A 26981-nucleotide genomic window follows, 5' to 3' on the forward strand; every position below is an offset into this window, starting at 1 on the left:
TGTATTATCTGTATTGCCTGTTCTGTCTTGTCTTGCCTGTTGCCATTGTCTTGTCCCAAAGGTGGTCGACAGGAAATGGTTCTGATCTCTGTTCTTGGAGTATAGCTGGTGCAGCGGTTGCTACCAGCTATCTCTTCTGTTCTGTCTCCTGGGATCGCGCTAGCTACTTTTCGCTAGCGCTGGGGATCCTTCTGTTCTGTCTTCTGGGATCGCGCTAGCTACTTTTCGCTAGCGCTGGGGATCCTTCTGTTCTGTCTCCTGGGATCGCGCTAGCTACTTTTCGCTAGTGCTGTGGACTGTGGATCCTATCTCTCGTTTGTCCCTGTTTTCGTGTGTCTGTCTTGTCCGCTACGCTTGCTGGAGGCTCAGTGAGGTAACCGTTAAGCAAGCGCTCGCGTCCTCTGTTTCATGTTTGTCTGTTAATGGTTAGTTAGGCGTGCTTGTCTCTATTGTGCTTATCACGTGGAGATCGCGCATAACCGCGTGCACTGTTGCGAATGAGTGCGGTGTTCGCGGTTAGCTAGCGTTTGTTATTTTCCGTATCTTCTCATTGTATTATTTGCTGTGTCTTTGCTACCCTCGTATTCTATTCTGATCTGCCTTGTGTCACGTCTGGCGATCGCACCTCTCGCGATCGCGTTCCTATTTCATATCTGCTGTTGTGTGTGCGCGGTCGCGGGGTGGCGACTGGATTGGCGCACACACATACAACCTGTCCCTTTGCTCGCTCTCATTCGCAATCGCCTCTCTTGCGATTGCGTTCTGCGCTTCGTAAAATTCCTGTCTGGCACTTGTGGAGGTACAGAGGATTGGTTCCTCTGCACTCCCCAGCGCCATCTGCCGACAGGAATTTCCCTCTACAGGTGCGTAGCACCTTTTGCTGGGTGCCTGCAAATATACGCTTGTGAAGGATTTCCGCCGTGTCAGCGCACGCGTTGTGCGCTGATCACGGAGAAAGTTCCACAATCGTTACACCATTAATGTGTTTTACCACACTTAGGGCCAGCTCATACTATATCCACTGGTAGGAGGGTACAGAGTCACACACGGTCACACGGGGTACACTGGGTGTATAACCAGGGTAGTAAGCCAAAATACCATACCAGATACGTAAGAAGTCCAAAGTAGCACACCAATCTTCAATAAGTCGCTTTTTGTTCTATCAGTTAATCTACACTATAAAAGCTAACAGTGTAGACTAACTGATGGAATAAAAAGCAACTTATTGAAGATTAGTGTGCTTACCTACTTTGGACTTTTTACACACTTTATCCACAGCCCTGCATTTTACCACAGCTGATAGATGAACTTATAAAAATTCCCAAGTTCTCCTACGTTATGGGCCCATTTCACGTGTACGTTGCAGTCTACTTCAGTAAATTCCAGCTGTACGATTTTTCATGACGATGGTTTCTATTGCCATTCATCAAGTGAAAGCTACACATCTACCCTGGAGTAGCAGCTATGGACCCAGGAGCAGTATAGCCTATCCATACAACAGGACTACGTGACCACTCCAGCATTGTGTGAACCCAGTCTATAGCAATTTCTTAATGTCTCATTGATAAGGAAAAAGCCCCACCCCCTCCTGATTCCTAGTTTGTGCAAGATAATGAATAAAAAACATGCAAAAACCTTAAAAGACCACTATCGCGAATAAAGAAGGCAGTTAAAAAAAAAAAATCAGGGCTGTGGAGTTGGTACAAAAATCTTCAGACTCCAACTCCTCAGTTTATGAAAACACGACTCCGACTCCAACTCCGAGTACTCAAAATGGCTATGATTCCTCGACTCCGACTCCTTAGTCTAATACTTAACAGGGCTGTGGATTTTGTACAAAAATCATCCAACTCCGACTCCTGACTCCTCAGTTTATGAAATCAATGACTCCGACTCCGGGTGCCCAAAATTGCCCAGACTCCCAACTCCACAGCCCTGGTTAAAATCTGCCAGAACTACCAGGTTTTGGGCCAGTCCATCTCCTCATGGGGGATTCTCAGGGTGTTCTTTGTTTTCAACAGCATTTCCTGAACATCAGTTGCAAAGCCTAACTGACAAAATAGTGTGCAAGTGATTTCGGAGGCTGGCATCTTACTATTTTGGCAGTTAAACCGCCGTTCAGGAAATGTTGTTGAAAACAAAGAAAACCCTGATAATCCCCCATGAGGAGAAGGACTGGCCCAAAACCTGTCGGTTATGGTAGATTTTAACTGCCTACTTTTTTTGTGATAGTGGTCCTTTAATCTGTTCCTGAACAGACCTGTCAAACGCAGGCATATTCAGCAAACATTGTTAATATTACCATGTGCACACTGCACAAAGGTAGCGCGGTTGGGCTTATTGTACGATGCACACTATGTAACTAGCGCAAGTAGACGTAACACTGCTTTGCACTACTTATGCACAGTAAGTTTATTGGCAGAATATGCCCCATGATGAGATAAACATGTATACATATAGTTAACAGTCCTGCATAAGCCTCGTACACCCACGACGAAGCAGCTGTTCAGGTTCCGTCTCTGCTGACAATCTCGTGTATGTTCAGGTGTCCCCCGAGGTCACTGAACAGAACATTATTACTTTGGGCCTCATTCTGAAGTCTGTCCAGACTTTTGCTCCTGACAGAGTAGCGTTGATTTCGCTACTTCTGTCGCACCGACATAGTGTGAATCCCCAAAGACTTACACTGCCCTGGCGACGAGCTGCGACGGGGGAGAGTACCGTGGTAAGTGTAAAAGTAGCCTAATGCATAAAACTACAAGACTAGAAGAGACCAACCAAAGGAAACAACCTAACCCCTGTTTTCATAGTTCAAGTGCAGATTAAAAGCAGACACCAAGGCTAGAAGCCAAGAGCTGTTGATACAGAGTACAGTACAAACACATAGCATAGACTGGCTGCACAAGGCCAGTTCCTAAGCAGTGCCGCCTCCTGCATCTGTGGTAAAACATTTGTATGGCAGCAGGTGGTGAGATAGATTGGCTCCAGAGAAAAACATGCTCGAGGGGATTAATCACACAAACGGCACTAGAGCCAAGGGAGCTGCAGCTCTGCCTACAGCAGAGAGAAACACCTCCTAACCCTAAAGCAACTTAAAGAACCTTTTTTCAGCTGCATGATGACAAATATAAAATATTTTACATTTATTGGAGGAACCCCTCCCTTCTTTTTATATTGCCGGGACAGAATCCGGCAGACTGGTGGAGTAGGAGGTGTCTGGCAAAGGAGGAATTGCTAATGGCTGCCCCCATATAACCCTAGTTATGAAAAGAGAAGGGTGAAAAGCATGCACTGAAATGCTCATAGGCTTGAAGGAGTGTTTATTTATCTTTGTATGTGTCAGAGTGGTGCACCTAAATATTTTGAATTAAAAAAATGTTTCGTTTGGGTCTGCTTTAAGGTGCCCATACACTCACTGATCTTCCCATTAGATTATTTGCAGATTCAATCCATCTGCAGGGAATAGATTCCACAAATGGATCAAAAATATATTGAAACTATCAATCAGACAGGATGGAAAATCTGGGGCAATCTGGGCAATTTGGGGCGGGGCAGTGACAGAGATAAATCAACATCCCATAGCATTGCACCAAACAGCGCAAGGTTGTGGTTTGAACGATTTACAATAGATAGAGTCATGATGAGCAGTGTGTGGTAGAAATCGATCCTTTTCTGAAAGGAATAAATTGTTTTGGAACATTGGGCAGAAATATTTAAGTGTATGGCCAGCTTTATTTTACCCAACCGCTCTATGTGCTCAGACAATTATGCATTACACCACTGTAGATCAATTACTGCAAGCTCTGCTGGAAAAAATGGGTGCCAGTGATGACTTCACCAGGTACACAACAGACTGAGCAAAATTAAAGCGAAACAAAAAACATTTACAATCTCTTCACTATCCTGCTATGTACTTTATAAGGACTAATGCAAAGTCAATAAGGGATAGACATACAAAGACAGTCTGAGTTTAGGAAATGATCTTGCATCCTGTGATGTACACCCATATGCGGGAGGCATAAGTGGATGCCAAATAATAACATGCAGGTGGCACTTCCTCCTCATCCTCCCTCCTTTCCCCCGCTGTAGGAAAAAGGAAGCTAAACGGCACAAATCCAGGGCAGTCTGGGATTCCCCTGGCTATACTCAATGAATAACTACTACAATCTCCCACTAGAGCTATACATAAGTAGCCTCCACATGCAACACTCATTTATTCAATAGTCTAAACCAGGGGTCTCAAACTCAATTTACCTGGGGGCCGCAGGAGGCAAAGTCAGGATGAGGCTGGGCCGCATAAGGAATTTCACAATCGCGGTGCATCGCCGCCTCTGCCCGCCCCTCTCACTCTTCCTTCACAGAGAGGGGTGGGGAGAGGCGGCAATTGACGTCAGGAGGGGCAGAGCTGAAGCTGAAAGCTCTGCCCCTTCCAGGAAATGCCGGCGGATTGCCCCCCGGGCGAATTTGGGGGCTCTGCAGCCCTCGTTTAGCGGCGTGGATGTGGCGGATTACATGGGAGCACTGAAGCGAACTATAAGGAACTTTTGCCATCGAGGGCCACAAAATATTGTATCGAGGGCCGCAAATGGCCCGCGGGCCGCGAGTTTGAGACCCCTGGTCTAAACACATGGAAAAGCTTCCTGAAATGCTTTCAAAACACTATGGGTAAAGAGATACATTGTTGTTGACCTAATGTCTTAACTCACTGCAGAAGCTATTCTGGCCACAAATGTTTGCGGGTTATGCAGGGGGTGGATATCAGTGGCCCAAGGCAAGCTATAGTTTGGACTGTAAGGCCTCATTTCCATATAGTGCGCTTTCATGCGCGCTTATGGAAACGCGATGGCGGGGACAGCAGATTGCATAGACTGCACTGTCTGCGGTTTCCATTAATGTGCTGCAATTCACTTTTTGCATGGTTGCCGCGTATAATGAATGGGATCGCCCCCGGTTGTGACACGCAGCACAGAGCCGCATGGCTCTGCGTTGCAGTGGAAACGAGCCCTAAGGCTAGGTTCATGGTGAGCGTTGTGTTCTTTGTAACAACTGGAATGCAATGCAATGGAGTAGAACAGTCACTCTACATCAGTGGTCCTCAAACTACGGCCCACGGGCTGAATGCGGCCCCCTGAGGCTTTTTCACTGGCCCCCCAAACACAAAATGTATAACTAATAAGATGTGGCACACTGCACCTTTAAATGTCGGCGGCCCGCATATTGAATAGCAGTGTTGGCACCACCCATCCACACACTGTAGAAGCCAGTGACCAGTCATTCGCTGGCTTCCAATCCAATTCTGCATCAGGTGACACTGCTGTCTAACTGGACAGCTGGTTGTCACCTGGATATGCTTCACTGTCTGGTGCACAAAGATGTCCTTTGGGTGCTATATGACTGAATGGCTGCTGCTGGGAGTTCTCCTCCAGGCATGATTGGGGGGAATCAATAACTAGATTCATTGTAATGGTTTTAAACATAGTGTTATGTAAGTTCCGGGCCCACTGCAGTCTGAAGTATGTTGGCCTGGCCTTGACCAAAAAAGTTTGGGGACCCCAGCTCTACATATGATCCATGCGTTGCATACAGTGAAGCATGCAGTTAGTGAAAAGTATACTATACTGTTACTGTGTGCATTTAGTAGTAACACGCTGTATGCAGTGCGTTGGGATACCTCACGCCGTTAAGTCTCATTGCGCCAGCTGCACTGTGAGCATCGCATAGTTGGTGTACTGCAGTGCGAAAAGCCATGTTAAAGTGCAGTCGCTATCCGTCCATCTGTATAAGGCGGCATACCTTGCTAGGGAGTGCCCACAGAAATTTGATAAGGTCTGGAAGCCCTGGATTAGCAACAAAAAAACACGGCTTGACACCTTTTATCTACACTTTGCCTAACTACAGTATGGTTCTCTACAGCAAATATGAATAATGAACTGCTAGGAGGTGGCTTTGGTTGTACTTGATCAATATATTAGGTTGAATTGATGGGGGGAGGGGGATTGGAGCCGATATAATCGCTGTCGGCACGGCTTTGAACAATATTATATGTCATGTGGAGCATGTTCAACCCACCTGCGCGTGGGAATGTTTTGTTATGTATATCGTTAAAATAACAATAAAAAGAATCTTTAAAAAAAAAAAAAAGTGCAGTCGCTACACCCCATCGCAATGCACCACTGTGAACGTAAGGAGGACAAAATAAAGGAAGGAGTTCAGGATCTGGCCCAGCTAGCTCCATTTACAATAAGTAGAGAAAAACTGAAAAGATCGGCACTAGCTGCAATTCTTTTAACACATGATATCCACCACTCCCCTGGGATATCCATTCAAGCTTATATCTCATAGAAAGCATGCAGAGCTGTGGCAACCAATTATGCTGGTCATTAGTAGATGTGGTAAATTATCAATATCCACCTGTTATTGATCATGTATCCCCAAGCTGCACTGCCCCGCTCAATATTAGATGATATCACAGATCTTGCCTAGTGGTTCTGGGTCACCATGTGGTATTCTGTAGTAAACAATTCCTGATATTTCTAGCCTTCCACTATCAGCTGATATCACTGGGATAGCATTGTTTAACCTGTGCCCTTCTCATGGCCTCTTCAGCTAAAACAAATATGTTCCTGAATTTGCCTGACATTTGCTTTGGAAATCCCATCTCTTTGTGAAAGATGCTGTTTGCTGAGTACCCCATTGTGAACAGAGATGGTCAATGAGATGCAAATAATGACTGCCTGCAAGCAAACGTAACGTAAACTACAGCAAATACAGCTTGGAATTGCATCAGAGTCCACCACAAGTGTATGTGAAATGTGCCAGTAAACAGGAATTAGCACATCTCTTAGGGCCCGTTTCCACTAGTGCCACATGCGGCTGCACTTCATGGTCTGCAGGAACACTGACGAATCCCATAAGCCGTGCCATGCAAGGCTATGGGATTCGCAGCCACCCGCGCCGAAACTGATGGCAATGGCGGCGCCATTGTTTCCTATGGCAGAGTTTCCCCACACGATTTGCCTGTGGGGAAACTCTCCGAATTCGGCCCGGTTTCTGCGCTCGTGGGAACAGGCCCCTAAGGGCCCTCTCACACCAGAGGGATTTTTCGGCGTTTTAACGCCACGGCCGAAGTTGGCGTTTTGCTAGGTAAAAGAAAGTCCATAGACTTTCATTTTACCTTTCACATCTAACTCGGCGTTTTGGAGCGTTGCGTTTCAGGGCTGTTAACAGCTGAAGTTGGCTGTTGGCGTTTCAATGATAGTCAATGGAAAACGCCAACTTCAGCGTTTTCAAAGCCTTTTCAAAGCGTTTTACAGCTATCTTGTTCACTTATTTTTATAGAAGAAAAAAAAAAGGACGTTTTCATATGGGCTGTAAAACTCTTTCAAAAGGCTTTGAAAACGCTATGTATTGGCGTTAAGCAAAAGGCTGACTTTCAGCCTTTTCTACCGCAGCCTCTAGTGTGAAAGAGCCCTAAGATTCATACACATGTGTAACTTTTCTGCATGATCAACCCGGCAACCTGACTGACCGCCCGATCAAGTGATTGCACGACTTGTATTTTCCCCGAACCAACCAACTGAACAACCAACTCATTTGCACACTGCGCATGCAAGCAAATGACGGACTGCACGATATCGCCGCATTCAAAGCAAATACAAGCCATTCAAACAACTTGTACACGTGCGACCAAATGAATGATATCCAGGCTAACAGTCACGTGGTAATACTGCCTGTTGGATCGGGCAAACAGCCTTTTACCAGTCGATCATCTACGGTAGTCGTTTGTTAAACGTTCACATCCAGCTTTCATCCAGCAGAACAGACCAAGTTTGGACGATAGTTGGGCGGAAAAGTTGCATGTGTGTACGAGCCTCAAGGGCTTGTTCACACCGCAGGTGTTTTGTTTTTTTTTTGTTGTTTTTTTTTTACACGTGGGCGATTTTTAAAATCACCCCCCGACCATGTGGACAATGAATGTCTATGAGAAGGTTCATCTCTGCGTGGGTCATGCACTGTCCGTTCAGTAAAGCGGCGATTCCGCCTCGGTGGAAAGTATAGGAGAAATGACAAACGCTCACAAAATCGCTTAGTATAGCAATTGTGTTAGGATTTTTAAGAATAAATACATTGGGCTCTATTCATAAAAGGTTACCGCAAGTTTTCCGCTCAAAACAGAGGATTTTCCCGTCCATTTAGCAAAGTGGTCATTCATAAAAGCTGTTCCCGCATGAAAATCTACAATCCCCGAGCAGAGCGAGAAATTTCCGCCTTCTGCAGTGTTTTTCTAGATTTATCTAGAAAAAAGTAACAAAATGGCCATTCATAAAGTTTAGAGGAAGCGGTATGTGGAAGGGAAATACCGCTTCCTCTGATTTTGCGGATTACATACAAGTGAATGGGACAGACCTCCCAGAGAGAGCAGTGCACGGAGGGACTCTGCCGGCTGAAGTGTTTCCGCATGCCTTCCGACAGCCTACCGCCAGCCTTCAGCGGGAGATCTCCGCACTTGCATCGCAGCTGGCAACATTTTTTTGAATAACCACCCAGAAGTCTAAAATACCGCTGCAGTATTTTCCCTCCAGGAGTTTTTTTGCCACAACTTTTTTATGAATAGAGCCCATTGTATTTATTCCTTTCCGGGTCAAAGAGTTAACTTCCTGACTTGCACCAGGGAGTGAATTACAAAACTGCTCGGAAAGAAACGCTTAGAAAACCGCTAAGCACAAAAACGAATCGCCCACCCAAGCGCTGGGAATCAGGGAAAAAAGACGCCTCAAAAACCGCCCAATTCGGACGGACACGCAAACGGAACGCAATGTGAACAAGGCCTCAGGGCCCATTCACACTGGGGAGTTTTCCAAGTGATCTCCGCAGCGCTTTGAATTGCTGGTGATCGCTAGCATTTTGAAGCGCTAGTGCAATGTATAGTATATGGCAGTGATCTCACTGCAGTGATTGGGAAAACTGGAAGCTCAGTGCATGCAGCACTTTTCCGCGATTTTGGCGTAATCGCAGTTGAATGTTTAAAAAAACACCAATTGCTCAAAAATCGCATTCATGTTCAGTGAAAAAAGAAAATCACTCTGGAAACGCTAGCGTTTTGCGATCCTTAGTGTGAATGGAGCATTACTGTGAATAACATCACCTCATGTACCCCTTGACACGTGTCCATTTGTGTCAGTATTTGTGTATAACTGATTAAAAGCATAAAGAAATGGTTAAAAAGTAACTAAAATACTTAATCAGGCTCATTTATACAGCATGCATCATAAAATGGCTTTATTGGACATGAAAAGACACATAACAAGTTTGTTTGGGACTAATTGACCCTTTATCGTAGCTATGATTGTAGCCAGTAGGTCCGAAACATGAGCTTAGTGGTTTGGCAAGTCCAATAACGTTATCGAACGTTGGTCTGTTTTGTTTTTGTAGCATTAAGCATTGTGGACTCCCAGCCTTATCCAGTGTTTTGCTTCCAACAGACACTGGGGTTGAGCCATATTTTCTCCTATACAAGTGAACAGTAAAGGCTACTTAGCTATAGCCAAGCATGTAAACTATACAGCGACTGTTCCAAAACTCCAAACAATCACCGAACATTGTATCAAAAAACAGTGTTAAAGGGCATATGAGGTGAAAGAGAGCAGCAATCGTTACTTACCTGGGGCTTCTTCCAGCCCCTAGATGTCTTCTGAGTCCCTCTCCGCAGCTCCGGTGCTCCCCGCTGTCCCACTGGACGGCCGTGAAGCTTGGCAACCGACCCGCCAACGGGTTGTCGAGCTTCACGGGCGGCCAGCGGGATAGTGAGGAGCACCGGAGCTGCGGAGAGGGACTTAGAAGACATCTAGGGGCTAGAAGGAGCCCCAGGTAAGTAACGATTGCTGCTCTTTTTCACCTCGTATGTCCTTAAGGGCTGGTTCAGATGGGGGTGTCTGAACCAGCAGCCTGCAGCCACCCGACGGCTCGTCCAGATGTTTTTTCTTCAAGCATGCAGAAAAGCATTTGATTACCTTCTGCGGTCCTGACAAGCCGCTTCAGCCAAGAGCCGTCTACCATGTGTACAAAGCCTTTGAACAGGTGAGTCATTAATAAAACCTATACAAACCCACTGTATATAATACCTATACACATATATTATGTGAGCATCTGTGGTTACAGACACACCTTAGTGTTAAGCTTTTAATCAATTCAGACTGAGTAATATAATGATTCAGAAACATATTTAGATTGAAGATCATAATTGCATGTTTAACCTTAAGTCCTGTGTAAACACTTTTGGATTTGGATCTGGCCCTGTAATCAGCACAGCTTGATGCATTCCTCATCCTGCCTGGTTATCAAACAAGGCTTATCAGCCTAGAGAGAAAATGCTTTTTAGCTCAAAGTTATAAAGGTGGACATACTGTACACTGAGGGCCCTTTCACACTTGTAAACGCAAAACGCTAGCACATTGCACGGGTGATTTTACCACGATTAGCGCGGTAAAATGACTGTACACTCTCGCGGTTTTTAAGCACTGTATCGTGATCGCTCCAAAATCGCAGTAAAATGTTACATGCAACCCGTTTTGCAATTGCCGCTAATCGTGAATCACCCGCAATCAGCGGCAATGAGATCACTGCCATATACTTTGCATTGCGCTAGCACTTTAAAAAGCGATATTGCTTCGGAGATTAGTGGGAATTACTTATCGCATGAGTGAGAACTTGCCCTTAAGGTAGCGACACACCTAGTGATGATGGGCAGATTCGGCCAAGAGACAAATATCTTTCTAATCGAATCTGAAATTGGTTGCATCATCGTTCGGACATGTACTTGGCGTCACCGATTTTCATCAGATTTGATTATAATAATCAAATCAGATGGTCGATTTGCCACCAAGTCGCCGGATTCATGGCCACCTTTATAGATGGCCACCAGGTTGACTATCAGATAGATCCCTCTCTGATCAAATCGGGATCTAATGGCTGCCCCCTACACTGCACACAGATTTTTCGATTTCAGCATGAAAATTGTACAGTGTATTGCGACCTTTAAGCAGTTCTGTTTTTCAGCACCTGCCATATATTGAAATATTGTTTAGCGCGGCCTCAAATTCCATGCAGTATGTGATCCTGATCATTAGTTTCAAGCAGCAATCTCACTGGTGCCTACACACATTCCACTCTAGAATAGCAGTGAGCTGGCAGTGCTGCCAGTAAATAAAGGTTATTGCTTGGATATGCCTGGAAATACTCGCTCATATACACAATTACACAATGCAGCAACTTTTCTGCCAAGCGTCTCTTTTTCCTCTAGTCCATCCCTGGGCTTAAGGCCAATCTCCAAATACCCGCATTATGAATGGACAGGTATTTTTTTTGTTAACAGGAAAATAGTTCACTTACTTTCTTTACAGATAAGACTTACAAATGTGGGTGTCAAGCATGCAGGCCTGACATACTATTTTTTACTTCTGCTAGTTAGTGTCATGCTTAAAGGGACTCCGAGCAGTGCAGAAACTATGGAAAGATGCATATCATTTTAAAGCTCTCTTTCTCCTCTTTCCAATGATATATAAACCGCCGCCCTACGTCTTTTAGTTTTCGCTATTTTCGCGATTGAAATTGCCGCGGCCGCGATTTCAATCGCGAAAATAAAGAAAACTAAAAGGCGTAGAGTGACGATTTAGGTGTCGCCAGAAAGAGGAGAAAGGGAGCTTTAAAATGATATCCATCTTTCCATAGTTACTTGTATTACACAGGACGACACTTTCCCCAGTGTCAGCAGCTCCATTCAGCAGAAAAAGTCGGCCTGTGTAATACAATGTAACTATGGAAAGATGGATATCATTTTAAAGCTCTCTTTCTCCTCTTTCTGGTGACACCTAAATCGTTGCCCTACGCCTTTTAGTTTTCTTTATTTTCGCGATTGAAATCGCGGCCGCTGCAATTTCAATCGCGAAAATAGCGAAAACTAAAAGGCGTAGGGCAGCGCTTTATATATCATTGGAAAGAGGAGAAAGAGAGCTTTAAAATGATATGCATCTTTCCATAGTTTCTGTACTGCTCGGAGTCCCTTTAAAGTGTACCTGAGATGGTACACTAGCATTTATTTATACTTACCTGGGGCTTCCTCCAGCCCCATGAGCATTGTGGCTTCTCTCGCCATTCTCTCTTCAGCCCCTCCATTCTGGCGCTACAACTCCCGGTAATCCGGTCAGTCGCTGCCAGTTAGGGGCTTTTGCACATGTGTGGCTTGGCCACGCACACGCCCTTGTCCCCTAAAGCTTTCTGCACCTGGCAGTACTACTGTGCAGGCACAGAATGCTCCAGGGGACAGGGGTGCGACGAGGGGTGCACATGCACAGAAGGCTGCAACTGCCCGGATTATTGGGCGTCATAGCGGCAGAACAGAGGGGCCGAGGAGGATGACGGAGTCCACAGTACTCATGGGGCTGAAGGAAGCCCCAGGTAAGTATAAATAAATACTAGTGAACCATCTCAAGTTCACTTTAAACTTCTTTTAGCTTTTGCATTAACTTAAGGCAAACATGTGAGATTTAAAAAAAAAAGTCACATACCTCAGTAGAGGGACGCCTCTGGAACCTCCAGTGGCTTCCCCAGTCCCCCCTCCACCAGTGCCAGTGCTGGCTCAGTGGACAAAGCTGAGCCTGTACAGTTCCATGCTACTGTGCAGCCCGGAGCTGTCTGTGCAGTGCAGCCAAGCTCCGCTGACAAGCCCTTGTCGACAGGCTTTAGGGCTGTCTTAGGCCACTTACACACATCAGACCATAGTCTTTTGAAAATGAAAGATCACAGACCAATCTTACCACCCTTCCATGTAGTATGAGAGCCATACCTTCACAGTATTTTCTATGGAGCTGAATTCCCCATCAGAAAAAAATCTTTGCAAGATGCTGCACACACAGATGCTGTACAGACACAAAAGATCAGTATATGCAAAAGATCTGTTCCTGCCAACGATCCGTTCCTGCAAATTGCATTCATAGTCTATGAGATCTGCAGATCATCATACACACCTTGTTTAACTGACATTCATCTGCAGATCAGACAATCATCCGCAGATCTGAAAATCCATCCTGGTGGATCTGATCTGCAGATGAATGTCTGTTAAACAAGGTGTGTATGATGATCTGCAGATCTCATAGACTATGAATGCATTTTGCAGAAATGGATCTGTTGCAGGAACAGATCTTTTGCAGATACTGATCTTTTGAATGTCTACAGCATCTTTGTGTGCAGCATCTTGCAAAGATTTCTATCTGATGGGGAGTTCAGCTCCATAGAATAGACTGTGTAGGTATGGCTCTCATACTACATGGAAGGGGGTAAAATTGGTCTGTTATTTTTCATTTTCCAAAGACTATGGTCTGATGTGTGTATGAGCCTTTAGTGCTGGAACAGCAAGCAGGAGAGGCTTCCCTCCACTTAGGTAAGTACTCATTTGGGGCACTTTTTTACTACAGGTACACTTTAAGGGACAAAACCTACCCGATTACTTTATTTCACCCTGGCATTTTATGTGTTGCTGCATCTACTTTCTACATTAAAGGAACCCTCTACTGAGAAAATCAAACTTAAACCTTGTTCGCACGTACAGGGACTGTTGGCCAACAGGTTCCGGATCGATCCCTCAGACAACAGTTGAGGGCCCAACGCTATAAACTAGCCCGCAGGCTAGCAAAGCATCTGTTACTATCGAGGAGGGCGAAGGGGCGACATGCGGTGCACGTTTCCAACGGAGGAGAACAATGCACTCAGGGGGTCACTTTTAGGTGACGTTGGGCGGCTGCTGTACACATGCTAGACACTTGCTAGATCCTCGGCCAAGGCGGTTTTATCAGCAAGACAAACCCAGCTTCCTAATGCATTACTGAAATTGAAAAGTTAGACACAAACCATAAAATGACTGTATAATTTCCACTTAACAGGCCTGTTTTGAGAGTTTGCATACTTCAGTATTGGCTTTAGTGGGGCTTTGATAATGATCAGAAGTTATTTTTGCAGACACAGCCCATCCACTCCTGCTTTATGAGCTATGGTAATTGTGTTCACAGCTGTCAGTGGAGCATATGAACAAGCCAGTCAGATTCCTGTTGCGGCTGACCATCTGCGGAACAAACGGACATTCCCAGCTGAAAACCTGATCTGCCAGGACAGATATTCTGCAGCCAAGGATCAGAGGAACATCCCATAATCATGGAACACTACTAGGCGAGAGTCTATGGGCAAGTCAGCAGAGAACAGGCCAGCTTAATGTATGAACATCTCAAAGTGATATATTTTATATCAGATGTTACATAAGATATTTTGTAAACTAATGCTGTTAAAAAGCTATGCACCTCCATACATGGTAGATAGCTCGGAGCGTGACAGGTGACCAACAAAATAAAACCCTTTGCACAGCCTGAGCAGTTCATCTGCGGACACACCCAATTCACGCTGGAGACTTCGGCTGTCCAATCAGCTCTCCTGCTTTTGGAGGGATTTTTATTTCACAAAAGTTTAGGTTTCCTTTTATGATGACTGTTGCAACTTTGCAACTAACAACTTTTAAAAGGGGTAAAAATGTGTTCTCTATCTTAGGGTGTATAGGGTTCGGGACGGGCAAAAATTTAAGGCAAAGTGACACATAGGCTGGTGATGTGTCTGTTGCTATGGCGGCATGGTGCACGATGGAGCAGCTTCCGGAGAAGCAAACAATGTGCTCGGCTGAGATGATCAGCGATGCATCAGGGTGTCTGTACACACCCCAGATTGTTAGCAGAGGTGGATGGTTGATTATTACCACTATTCAAAGCATATATAGAAGTGATCATTACCAGCATAGCACCATTGAAGAGGCCAGATGCTAATACTGTGATTGAGGGAGGGCCCCTTGTGGGTCCCTCTGGTCCAAGGGTCCCGGTACGGTCGCAACCTCTGCATTTCCTATTGCTATGCTACTGCGTATTGGACAATGCTTTTCAACAGGATAACACATACTGGGCTTGATTCACTAAACCGTGCTAACTCAAATATCACACCTTATCAAAGATATCACGCCTTATCAGAGTAGCATAGCAAGCGCTACGAACTTATGCCTGCTAATTGGCAATGGCACTCGTCCTGCCCTGAGCCCCTGCGGGTTCATATCGCTCGCTATGCTATTCTGATAAGGCGTGATATCTTTGATAAGGTGTGATATTTGAGTTATCACGGTTTAGTGAATCAAGCCCACTGTGTGCAGAAAATGCTACACTCTGTCAGGTTGTTTTGTTTTTCACATTACATGTGAACAAGCCCATTGATTTACATGAGCTGTCATTTTTAAGGGTGTTTCGTAATGCAAAAACAGCACAAATGTGGCATGTGTAAACCCTGCCTTACTCTAATAACGATGGATGGATAAATTAACACTGAACTCTGGGCAAGAAGCCAGACACTTTTATAGATAATTAAAAGTCACATCAACAATAAAATGTATAATCTTAAGTCTGGAATTTGGGTCATGCTATTCACTGGAAGGTTCCTTGCAAAGAACATCTCAGGTGTGAAGACGGGCACTTAGGCAGGGCTCACACTTATCATTGCAAAAACAGAACCTTTTTTTTAATTTAAATTTGCATGCACATTTTCACTGGCATTCTTTTTACGGCAGCATATGAAACTCCATGAATTTCCATGCGATGTGTGAATTTATGCTGGAAGATGTAAGGGCCTGTTTTCACTACACGCAGATTGGATGCAGAAAAACTGACTCCAATGAGAGCTTGTTTTCACTAGTGCGGCGTGCGTCTAGCGGGTGGGCGGGATCGCAGGCAAATCCCATGAGCCGTGCCATGCACGGCTATGGGAATCGCAGCCTCCGCCGCGAATTCTGTAGGGGGTTCCGGCCGAATCGCTACTGCAAGCGATTCGGCCAGCGGCGCCGTTATCCCCTATGGCAGAGTTTCCCCGCGCGATTTGCCTGCGGGGAAACTCTGCGGATTTGAGGCAGTTTCCGCAACAGTGGAAAGGGGCCCTGAATGCCTATGGGGAAATCTGCATCAGATTCTTTTTATTTTTTGGGGGTTTTTTTTGTTTTGGTTTTTTGCACAAGTGAAAATATGAATGCAATTTTGCAAATTTTAGTCAAAGTGTGATTCTTTCATTAGATATGCAGCAGTGTGTTCAAGTATATTCATTTTACATGCAAATTTTAATAAGTGTGTACCCTGCCTTACACACAGCAGAGCTAAGCCAGCATGGAGTTATTTGTGATTAACCCCCCTGGTGGCAGCCCCAGGACCGCCTACTGCCGATTGGCATCAAGTCCTGGGGCTGGGATTTGCAGATCGCGCTCAGGGTACGCACGCATCTCCTGCTCAGGGGGTGGAGCTCCGTCCCACCTTCAACTGCCGCTCGGGAGACTGTTAGACGGCGAAACCGCTGTCTTTACACTTAGTACAGCTCTGCGATCAACAGCAGCGCTGTACTGGGGACAGACAGCCGTGTGACACGGCTGTCCCCTCCTGACCGTCGGCGGTGATCGGCTGTCATAGGCTGAAGCCTATGACAGCTGATCACATGGATTGGCCAGCGGGGGGAGGGAGGGATATACACATATAAAGAAAAATAGCAAAATTTATAAAAAAAAACAAAACTGAGTAAAAAATAAACAAACATCCTTGGGGCGCGAATCACTTGTGTGCTGTGTTGTGCGGCCTGCAGCTTGGCCTTATGCTGGGGATACACGGTACGTTTCTGTACTGTGTATCGAGAAGCAGGATAGATTCCCGCTTGTCCCCGCGGGCGGCTTCTTATCTTCCGCTCGTTTCTTGTATTGTCCTGCCCGCCGGTATCGACAGCGGAATCGATCTGGTGGGGTACCGGACACGTCGGAAATTATCAATCGAGCCATCAGCGGCTCGATTGATTAAAAAAAACATACCGTGTATCCCCAGCATTAAAGCTGCAGTGGCCATTTTTACAAAAATTAGCCTGGTCTTTAGGGGGGTTTTCCACTGTGGTCCTCAAGTGGTTAATTACCATCTTCCCATTTCAGTTTGCAGTCAACCATTTGTGACTTATTGGAATAAAGGTGCCCATACACATATCAATTCTCTAGTTCGAATCCCTGCAGATTAGTTCACTCTAATTGGATGGGGATCAATTCCCTTAAAGTGAACCCAAGGTGAGAGTGATATGGAGGTTGCCATATTTATTTCCTTTTAAACAATACTAGCCTGGCAGTCCTGCTGATCTATTTGGCTGCAGTAGTGAACTGAATTACACCAGAAACAAGCATGCTTGTACAGGGTCTATGGTTGAAAGTATTAGAGGCAGAGGACCAGCAAGGCAGCCAGGCAACTGGTATTGCTTAAAAGGAAATAAATATGGCAGCCTCCAAATTATTCTCACCTCGGGTTTTCTTTAACGTGTACCTGAGACAAACTACATCTCAGGTTCTATACTTATTTGGGGCTTCCTCCAGCCTCCTTGAGGTCACTCGGTCCCTCGCGTCTCCCCGGACCACTTCTGTCCCCTGCTGGACGGCCCAGTACTCTGGCCAAGTTGCGCATGCACAGCACAGGATGCTCTTGGCCACATGAACCCAACAGGGGAATGCACAGAGCCAGGCCGCGCATGCGCAAACAAGCGCAATTCACCCAGAGTACTGGGCCGTCCAGCAGGGGACAGGAGCGGCCCAGGGAGACTGCAAGGGACCGAGCAGCCTAAAGGGGGCTGGATGAAGCCCCATGTAAGTATACAACCTGAGACGTAGTTCATCTCAGGTTTCCTTTAAAGAACAACTGAAGCGAGAAGAATATGGAGACTGCCATATTTATTTCCTTTTCAAACAATACCAGTTGCCTGGCAGACCTGCTGAGCTATTTGGCTGCAGTAGTGTCTAAATAACACCAGAAACAAGCATGCAGTTAATCTTGTCAGATCTGACAATAATGTCAGAAACACCTGATCTGCTGCATGCTTGTTCAGGGTCTATGTCTACAAGTATTTAAACGGAACCTAAACTGACAGGCATATGGATGTTTCCTTTTAAATAATACCAGTTGCCTGGCTATCCTGCTGATCTCTTTGGCTGTAGTGGCTGAATCTCACACCTGAAACAAGCATGCAACTAATCCAGTCTGACTTCAGTCAGAGCACCTGATCTGCATGCTTGTTCAGGGGCTGTGGCTAAAAGTATTAGAGCCACAGGATCAGCAGGAGAGTCAGGCAACTGGTATTATTTTAAGAGGAAAAATCCACATCCTTCTCAGTTTAGGTTCCCTTTAAGTTACACACACTAGCCGAAATAATAATACCAGGGAACAGTAAAATCACGCACTTAGTCCAAAAGGACCAGCCCTATAGGTATAAAATAAGAGGCAGATAGCTCTCCGTAAGAATCATTTGATCGAAAAGACAGGGCATCCAGTTAAAGGTAAAGGTTCAGTGGTATAAATATACCGTACGGCCTCTATATAAAGGTCTGTTTAAAAATAGTGGAGGTCCTTGCTCATCCCCCAACACTCATACAAACTATGGTGTGGTGTAGCTATTCCACTAATAGGTTTAGAACCTTGCAATAACTAAGGTGCAGTCGTACTGGCTAGATTCAGTCAGTGGTAATGAGCAAGGACCTCCACTATGTTTAAACAGACCTTTATATAGAGGCCGTACGGTATATTTATACCACTGAACCTTTACAGGTGACATCTAACTGGATGCCCTGTCTTTTCGATCAAATTATTCTTACGGAGAGCTATCTGCCTATAGGCTGGTCCTTTTGGACTAAGTAGGTTCCCTTTAAGGCAGATTATCAGCAGAATAACCAGGCAACTAGTATTGCGTACAAGAAAATACATATGGAAGCCTCCATATCCCTCTCCTTACAGTTCTTTAAATTGTCAGATCAAACCAATTTCAAAAGAATAATTTTGACAGGATGGATCTGGGTTGATGGGGCAGGGCAGAAGCAGCAATAGATCGTTGGCCCACAGCTTTGCAATTCCCTGCTGGAATCTATGTGTGTGTTTCAGAAAGTATTCGATAGTTTTGGAACATTGGGTGTAAATCTATATGTGTATGGCCAGCTTTAGAAGCTCAAATCTAGATCGTGTACAGCATCCCCAATGCGTCAATACCTGCTAAATTCACCTATTAATGTCAGACAATGCCTTTAAAGCTGGCTACTAACCGTACACTCTTACCACTTGTCCGTGGCTTGACACCTCACCTAACCAACTTGTTCAGAGAATTCTCAGGAAGTTGGGCCTACATAGATGTGGTGAGATTATATGGACACTGATATTATAAAACTGTCTCAGAGAACTGTGGACTCCTGCGCATTCCTATCATATACTTATCCACCTGGATTACAAACATTTCTTACATTCTACATCCGCCTCTGAAAACATTCCTTTTAAAACCCCACGTAACTTAATGAGAAAGTAGAATATGAATGTCAGTGTGCAGGGGCCTAGGCGGTTAGCACTCTGGGCTTGCAGCTCTAGAGTTCTACACCAATCCCCACCAAGCACAGTGTCTGCATGGAGTTTGTATGTTCTCATGCTTGCACAAGTTCCCTCACACATCCAAATAACCATGTGACTGGTTAACTGGCTTCCCTGAACCTTATGCCAGAATATAGTGAGAAAAATCACATTGTGAGCCGCCATAGGGAAGAGTAAAAAAGCAAAGAATATAGGGGTCACTCTGTCTAGCTTGCTACACCTTTATCTGAAGTCTTGAACACACCTGACCCTGTTTTAGCACACAATTACTGCACACACCGCTCAACAATGTCTATGGTGCAGCCTGAAGATGGCAAATGAGCAGTAAGTGCCTGTTGGCCAACCACCACCTGTAACTAATATCAATGCGTACATGTCTTAACAGTGTATGCCTATCTTGATGTCAGGCTAGGTTTTTTTGGCCAATTGTCAGTAGCCACACAGTGACTGTTCATAGAGAAGACACCGAGCCACAAAACGATTCCTGAAAATATCTGGCTCAGCCACCTGCCTGGTGGGGTCAAGGGATGACTGTATACACATGAAATTGACAATCAAAGCCATCAAGTATGGTCGCATATGTTGTCAAAATTCTTATGTCAGTACATATATTAAAGACCCATACAAATAATAGACTTCTGACACCCAAAAATGTTTTGGCCAACAGTATGACGTTTCTACAGACATCCTGTCTTCTGCACATGACACAACTCCCAAGTAGCAAGCGGATGGATCGGATTTTGCTTAGCCAATTGCTCAACCCATGAATGCAGTACAGCGCCAGCGTTTCTATACCCCCCCCCCCCCCACCACCACCACCTAGATCAGAGTATGAAGATAAGACCAACATGCATAACAGTCAATAACAGTCAAAGGCTGCAGGGCAGAAACCATCACAAATAGTGTAATATCTGTGTATCAGGGATTTCTATGGCGCTTGGGAAAACAACATCTAACCATCAGGAGCGACTAGCTTATGAAAATGCAAGATGAGCTCATCTTTAACCTCATACTGACATGTGGCCAAAACATTTGTTTATGATTGCTTTGGCCGTCAGTTGCCAGTGCAAATGTGACTAAGAGGGCAGAGGGCAAGCAAAGCACAGAACACAAATACAGTAATGCATACATTTCAAAAAGGCAGCCAGTAGTTTGGGAGCTGCATCTTGCCAAAAGGTAGAATATCAGTAAGGTTACTGATCTTATACTATCACCTCCACTAATCTATACCTCACACTAACTCTCCCCTATCGCTGTCTAAAACTAACCCCCCCTTACCTCCATCTAACGTTACGCCTAACATTAACCGATTGCCAGTATCGATCTGCAGCCGATGCGGGGTTAAGTTGCACAATAGTCAAACCCCAGGTGCCCAATTATTATCCCCCATTGCTGCCTCCGCCAATATAAGGAGTTCAACTACGTGGTATCCAAATTCTGTGCGGCGCTTACTGACCTGCTGCCGATATCCGGGGTTTAGCCACGCCCCTGGCACAGACCTCTGCAAATATTCAGAGTCTGGCTACATGGTAGCCGCTAGCTGGAGTTCAGCCATATAACAGACTCTGGCACCCAAATCACTCAATCAGTGCTGCCGTAGTAGAAATGTACTTTGCGGTCTATGGCGGTACCCAATATAACGTATACGTTACAATGTGCAGTGTGCGCACTTTTGCTATGCCCGCCCGTATACCGGGCATTACACAACGCACATATGGCCCATATGCAATTCACTTTTTCTCCTGAGTTTTCTTCTAGGTGATATTTTTACAACTTGTCATAAAATGCCTTTTAAGCCACCAAAAAGAATACGCAAAATAAATATGATAGCACTTTCACTAAGTTTTGGGTACTTTTCAATTATAAAATGCTGAAAAATAATTTTAAAGAGAAGATGAAAATGATCTCCTAGGATATAACTCAGGTGAAAAAGTTAATGGCATATCGGCCATAGTGTGAATTCAGCTTCAGTATTGGGTCATGTGTTCCCGCCCTTAGAGTGTTGTTTTTTTTTTCTATGGAGAAGGGAGTGGGCAGAGGAGCAGCCCCTAGTGTGGGAGTGCAATAACAGTGGCCCAGTCACTATTTATCATCACTATTTCACCAAAGCAAGTATAGCTCCAGATAGCTCTTATTAATTCTTCATGCTAGCCTCAGTGAGGGATCTCTGCTACACTAGGTTCCCTGCTCTGCCTCCCGAATGATACAATTGATCAGTTTGTGCAATATCTGTAATTGCATAGGATTTTGGGTTGTAGCCTCTACACACAACTTGTATACTGATGGTTTCTGCTAAGTTCAAACATCGAAGTGGCAGACAGTTTTGCAGCTTTTAAGCCTCATCTACACGCTGATGAGATGAGGCGGCGATGTGGCTCATCAATCGAGCCGCTAATGCGGCTGGATAAGATCCGACAGGTCAGATCTTGCCGCCGCTGATTCCCTGCTCGTTCCCCGCAAGGGGACAATGGCAGGGAATCGAGCGGAAGATAAGCGGCACGGTGCGGGGACGAGCGGGTATGGAATCCGGCGCAGGCGAGTGGGGACGCGGAAGAGGCTATCCGGTGGCTAATCGAGCCGCCGGATCGGAGCCTCATCTACGCATGTAGATGAGGCTTTAGGCCTCTTTCAGGAGATAGAACTGCGCGATTCAGTCTCCCATCTGCTGCCCGCCAGTGCAATTCGGGTGGAGTTTAAATGCAGCCGATTTGCAGTGGTAGTAACATCACGCCTGTCAAGCATGCGGTGGTGTTACCGGGCGGCAGAGGACCGCAACATGCCGAGCCTGGGCGTGGCCGCGCTCAGTTCTGATTCCATGTATACTATACTAGGCTTCCTGCTCTACCTCCAGAGAGATATCAGGTAGTGTAATATTTCCAAGGATACCGTATGTAGAATTCAGCCCACATTTATTATGCCTCTTATGGGCGGGCCATCACTATATGAATGATGGATGTGAGCAGGCCCCATGCTGCCCTTTTAGAGAATTAATGTTGTTAGGGATGGTGGTAGACGTTTCAGGGAGGAGTTTAATAAATAGGAGGGTCTGTACAGTAGATTATTAGGGCCCATTCACACCTAAGCGATTAGCAGGCGATTCCCGCAAATCGCTATTTAAAGCGCTAGTGCTTTGTTACTCTCACGGCCACAATTGGTGCCAATCGCGGGTGTTTTGTGATTAGCGCCAATCGCAAACGTGTTACCTGCAGCATTTTGGGGCGAATTTGGAGCGATTGCAGTACAGTGCTATTAAATCGCTGACCGTGATCGCTTTGAAATCGCGGAAGTGTCCAATGATTTTTACAGCAATAATCGTGGTAAAATTACTTGTGCAAAACGCTAGCGCTAAGCTCTAGCGTTTTGCGAATGTAAGTGTGAATGGGCCCTTAGCTCTGACTTGGGCTATATGCTGGGTGCACTGTCCTATGCCTGTCTATTCATATATTATTATTTAGTATTCATATACGCCTTTACATCTTCCACAACAATGCACAGAGTATATTGTCTTGTCACTTAACTGTCCTTCAAAGGGGCTCACAATCTAATCCCCACCAGTCATATGTATATGTACTGTATGTATCGTGTAGTGTATGTATCGTAGTCTAGGGCCAATTTAGGGGGAGGCCGATTAACTTATCTGTATTGCATTTGGGATGTGGGAGGAAATCAGAGTGCATGGAGGAAACCCACAGACACAGGGAAAACATACCAACTCCATGCAGATAGTGGCAGCACGGTGGCATAGGACAGCATGGTAGTGTCGTTTGTATGTTCTCCCCGTGTCAGTGTGTCCCAAAAACATACAGATAAGTTAATTTGGCTTCCCCCTAAAAAAATTGGCACTAAACTATGATACATACACTACACTAGACATATGACCATGGTAGGGATTAGATTGTGAGCTCCTCTGAGAGACAGTTAAGTGACTAAACAATATACTCTATACAGTGCTGCGGAAGATGTTGGCGCTATATAAATAATACATATTAACAACAGTGCCCTGGATGGGATTAGAACTGGGGACCCAGCACTGCAAGGCGAGAGTGATAGCCACAACACCGCCCCATGTAAATCATATTCACCTGTACTTTACCCTGATGAAGTCCGCATTAGGGGGTTGAAACATGTTGGGTTTTGGGTTACAAACTTTGTTCAACACTAGCATAGTGTATGCTAGCGTCCCATTTCTCTAGCCTTCCTCTAATAAGCATGCAGATAATCTATGAGGTTTGTGGCAAGAATACCCTGAAGCCATTGGCCTTTCAGGTGTGTATAGGGAACTCCAATGGTTGTATTTTCACATGTATTTGTACCATTATCGGGTGCATAAATAATATGTCTTCAATTTATCCCGATAATAATGGATTTATAAATCAATATACACCCGTGAGTAGGAGAACTAGATTGTAATGTCTACGTATATCTTCAATCCACTGGCTTTTAAGGTTTATAATAAAACTAAATTTTAATTGCCAAAAGGGCTCTAATGGGTGGATTGATCAGTATGGTTTCACATAAAAAACCTACTTATACAGAACATCTCCAATGAACTATTCCGTTCCAACAAAAGCCTGTAAGAAAATTGGTGCAGGCTAAAGAACAAAGGCTAAATTGGCACTATAGCTTATAATGAACAGCACAAATGGTACCCCAGTACCCATAAGCAGAGTCCTGATGTATCTTGGTCAAATGGCATTTGTAGGTAATCCTCTGATGTATGGAACATAAGGGTGAGATGCTAGAAGCCATCTGATAAAAGCCCTGAAAAATGTGATGCATTGATGTGGTGACACTATTGTTGTCACCTCACACAGGACTCATTAGCAGCATCCCCCCTCATCCATGCAGCACCTATACAATGAGCCAGCAGTGCCCCACCCATGTGCAGGAGACAAAGCCAGGGCTGCCACTCATACACTGCAGGGTAGGGGGTGAGGGGCATCTCTTTCCTTCATACACACTGGTTATATATAGAAACCCCTAACAGCAGTTGTCTGCTGCTCAGCCCACAGCGTGGAAACTGGACACTGTACACAAAGGAGATCCCCAGCCTCACACTATCACACAAAGCACTGCATGGAAACACGAGGTTCTGCTGAGCCTAACTTACCTCGGATCCCAGACAGGAGGAATGCCAGGCAAGACAACGCTGCGAGCCGCACAATCATGATGTTGTCCCGAGGAGTGACAGCTGTTCAGCAAAGAACAAGAAAAATGTCAATAAATGAGGACCAGGCACACACACAGCAGCTCGCCGAGGCTCCAGTGACTGGAGAGTTACCTAGTCAGCAGAAGAAGCTTCAGGGATAAGGCAGCGCACTTCTCTATTACAGCCCGCAGAAAAGTTTCCTTGCTGCTAGAAAAATCACACTCCAAATAACTTTTCCATCCCCCTGTACCACTCTCCTCCCAAAATGTGTCCAGGAGGAGCTGCGGGCCAATGGGCGAGCCCGATGAGCACTAGGCTGTCCCAGCCCACTGACTCTACCCCTCCTGTAGCCGCACAGCGTTTCTGTAACAAGACACTGGCAGTCTGGCAGCAAGGGTGTGCCTCAAAGAAAGCACAGAACCTCCGCTGTATATATACATAAAAGGCCAAAACTAGTTCACCTACTTCAAGCCTCTTTGTGCATTTTATATAAGTAATAGCAAGCCCTTATTATTAGTTATATAATGACTATAGCTATGTATTGTACCTGAACTACAGTTGTTACTTTTTTTTTAAATTAAGCTGCTTATATTTGCTTTGTTTCTGTGAAGTAACCATTCATCAGACCTCCCTAATTTCTGCTTATGGACTTGTCCTTGTCAATCACCAGAAAGGAAGTGGGAATGTCTAAATAATGTACCAAACACTATCAGATAGCTTTTTATTGATAAACAACTGACATTCTCACAATCATAGAATGCATTGTGTCAGGGCGGAGGCAGAGGTGAGAGAGGCTCCAGCCTCAGGACGCAGTGTAGGAGGGGGTGTACAACTCACTCAGCTATCCTTCCCCTATTGTGTTTGAAGTGCGTTTGAGAGAAATAATAAATGGTGATACATTTCAGTGACTGCAAGCCAGATAAAGAAAGGGGGGGGGGGGGGGGGCAGATGGAATACAGAAACATGTTCCCTGCCTCATGACATGCCTCTTTGTCCCCCCACGCTATAGCCCCTCCACCACCGTGCTATAGCCCCCCGAAATTAGCGACAATATTTGTTGCTGTCTCGGAGGATAATGGGAGGAGAGGGATTCCCTGCTCAAACGCCCACTAGGGACATTCCTGCAAACTTTCCAGAGCTACAATTGGGCAGCTCTCTCTCCCTGGCCATGCCCCTGCCGCTCCCCTGCGTGCTGAGATCTTTCTCCTTCCAGCGTCGTGATCCAGAGGTCATGAAAGTGGGTCCTAGCGGACCTCAGGAGCGGCGGAGAGCGTCGTGGATGGTGGCTACCTGATCTGCCCAGCAAATCAACCCACAGGGATCAGGTAGCCTAGGTTTTTTTTATTATATGAACCCACCTCGGGCTCTCTTTAAGGTGTTGTGGGGGGGTTGGGAGCCCTGGGGCTCCTCTTAGTCTAATAGCAATAAGTGTGTGACGGATGGGGTAGGAGGGATGGAGGGGCGCACTTTGGTGTCTCAGCCTTGGGTGCTGGAAGACCTTGTCCAGGCTTTGGTGTCAGATGATATAAATGCATGGCAACCACAACTATACTGTAATGGAACCTTCATATCGGCGCATTAGCACTGCAGTGTGGATAGATGAAACTCGGCCGAAGCAGCCAATGATGACCATCTCTGCCGAGACTCCAAACACAAAGCAAGAGCCACAACAAGTAAGGTGCCATGGATGCATTAGTTCAACTTAATTAAATACAAAGCCATCCATATCGCAATCAAGAAATGTCCACAACATGTCCAATGAAATGTACAATAAAGTTTATTAAGGACTTGTTCCTTTATAAAAACACGGCAATGGGTGGAATCCAGTATCTCTGAATAATATATGTATAGTGACTCACATGATAATGCTCACAGTAAAAATACAATAAGATACAACAACAGATCGCAATATAATAGTGGGAGCAGCTGTTTGTGCACCCAAATATCTATGCCAAAACCAATAATATGCATGTATATATTGCCAACCATTAATCATAAAGCTCTGCACAAAAGCCATACGGTAAATATATATCAAAGAGTTGGATGAGGCAAGAATTATGAAGAAATGGCAGTAGAAGATGCAAGAATGAAACAAAATAACATTTTATGCTGGGAATACACAATGAGATTTTTTCAGCAGATTTACTGTCCGATTGATTTTCCGATCATTTTTCTGATTGATTTCCATTCACTTCTATGAGAAATCGATCAGAAAAACGATCGGAAATCAGACCAAACCTGTCGGAAATTATTTATTGAACCATCTGTCTGCCAAAAAATCTCATGGTGTATTCCCAGCAAAAGAGAATGAACAGCCTACCCACTGGATACGAAGTTGAAAGGCACCA

The 26981-nt window shown here is 45.2% G+C and overlaps 1 protein-coding gene across 2 annotated transcripts in view; it reads right to left on the reverse strand.

The window, feature by feature from the left end:
* CD99 (CD99 molecule (Xg blood group)) overlaps positions 1 to 24877 on the reverse strand; it is a 106121-nt gene extending 81244 nt beyond the window's left edge. The window contains exons 1-2 of one of the 2 annotated variants that reach the window (XM_068269936.1): positions 24766 to 24877; positions 24595 to 24675 (exon numbers count right to left, since the gene is read on the reverse strand). In XM_068269936.1, the coding sequence (XP_068126037.1) occupies positions 24595 to 24652 (58 nt within the window). In that variant the 5' untranslated portion in view covers positions 24653 to 24675; positions 24766 to 24877. The remainder of the gene's footprint in view (positions 1 to 24594; positions 24676 to 24765) is intronic. The other variant, XM_068269937.1, reaches the window with a different exon arrangement.
* Between the last annotated feature and the right edge of the window lie 2104 nt (positions 24878 to 26981).

Source organism: Hyperolius riggenbachi, chromosome 2, assembly GCF_040937935.1.
Source record: "Hyperolius riggenbachi isolate aHypRig1 chromosome 2, aHypRig1.pri, whole genome shotgun sequence".
In the NCBI taxonomy this organism is placed as follows: domain Eukaryota; kingdom Metazoa; phylum Chordata; class Amphibia; order Anura; family Hyperoliidae; genus Hyperolius; species Hyperolius riggenbachi.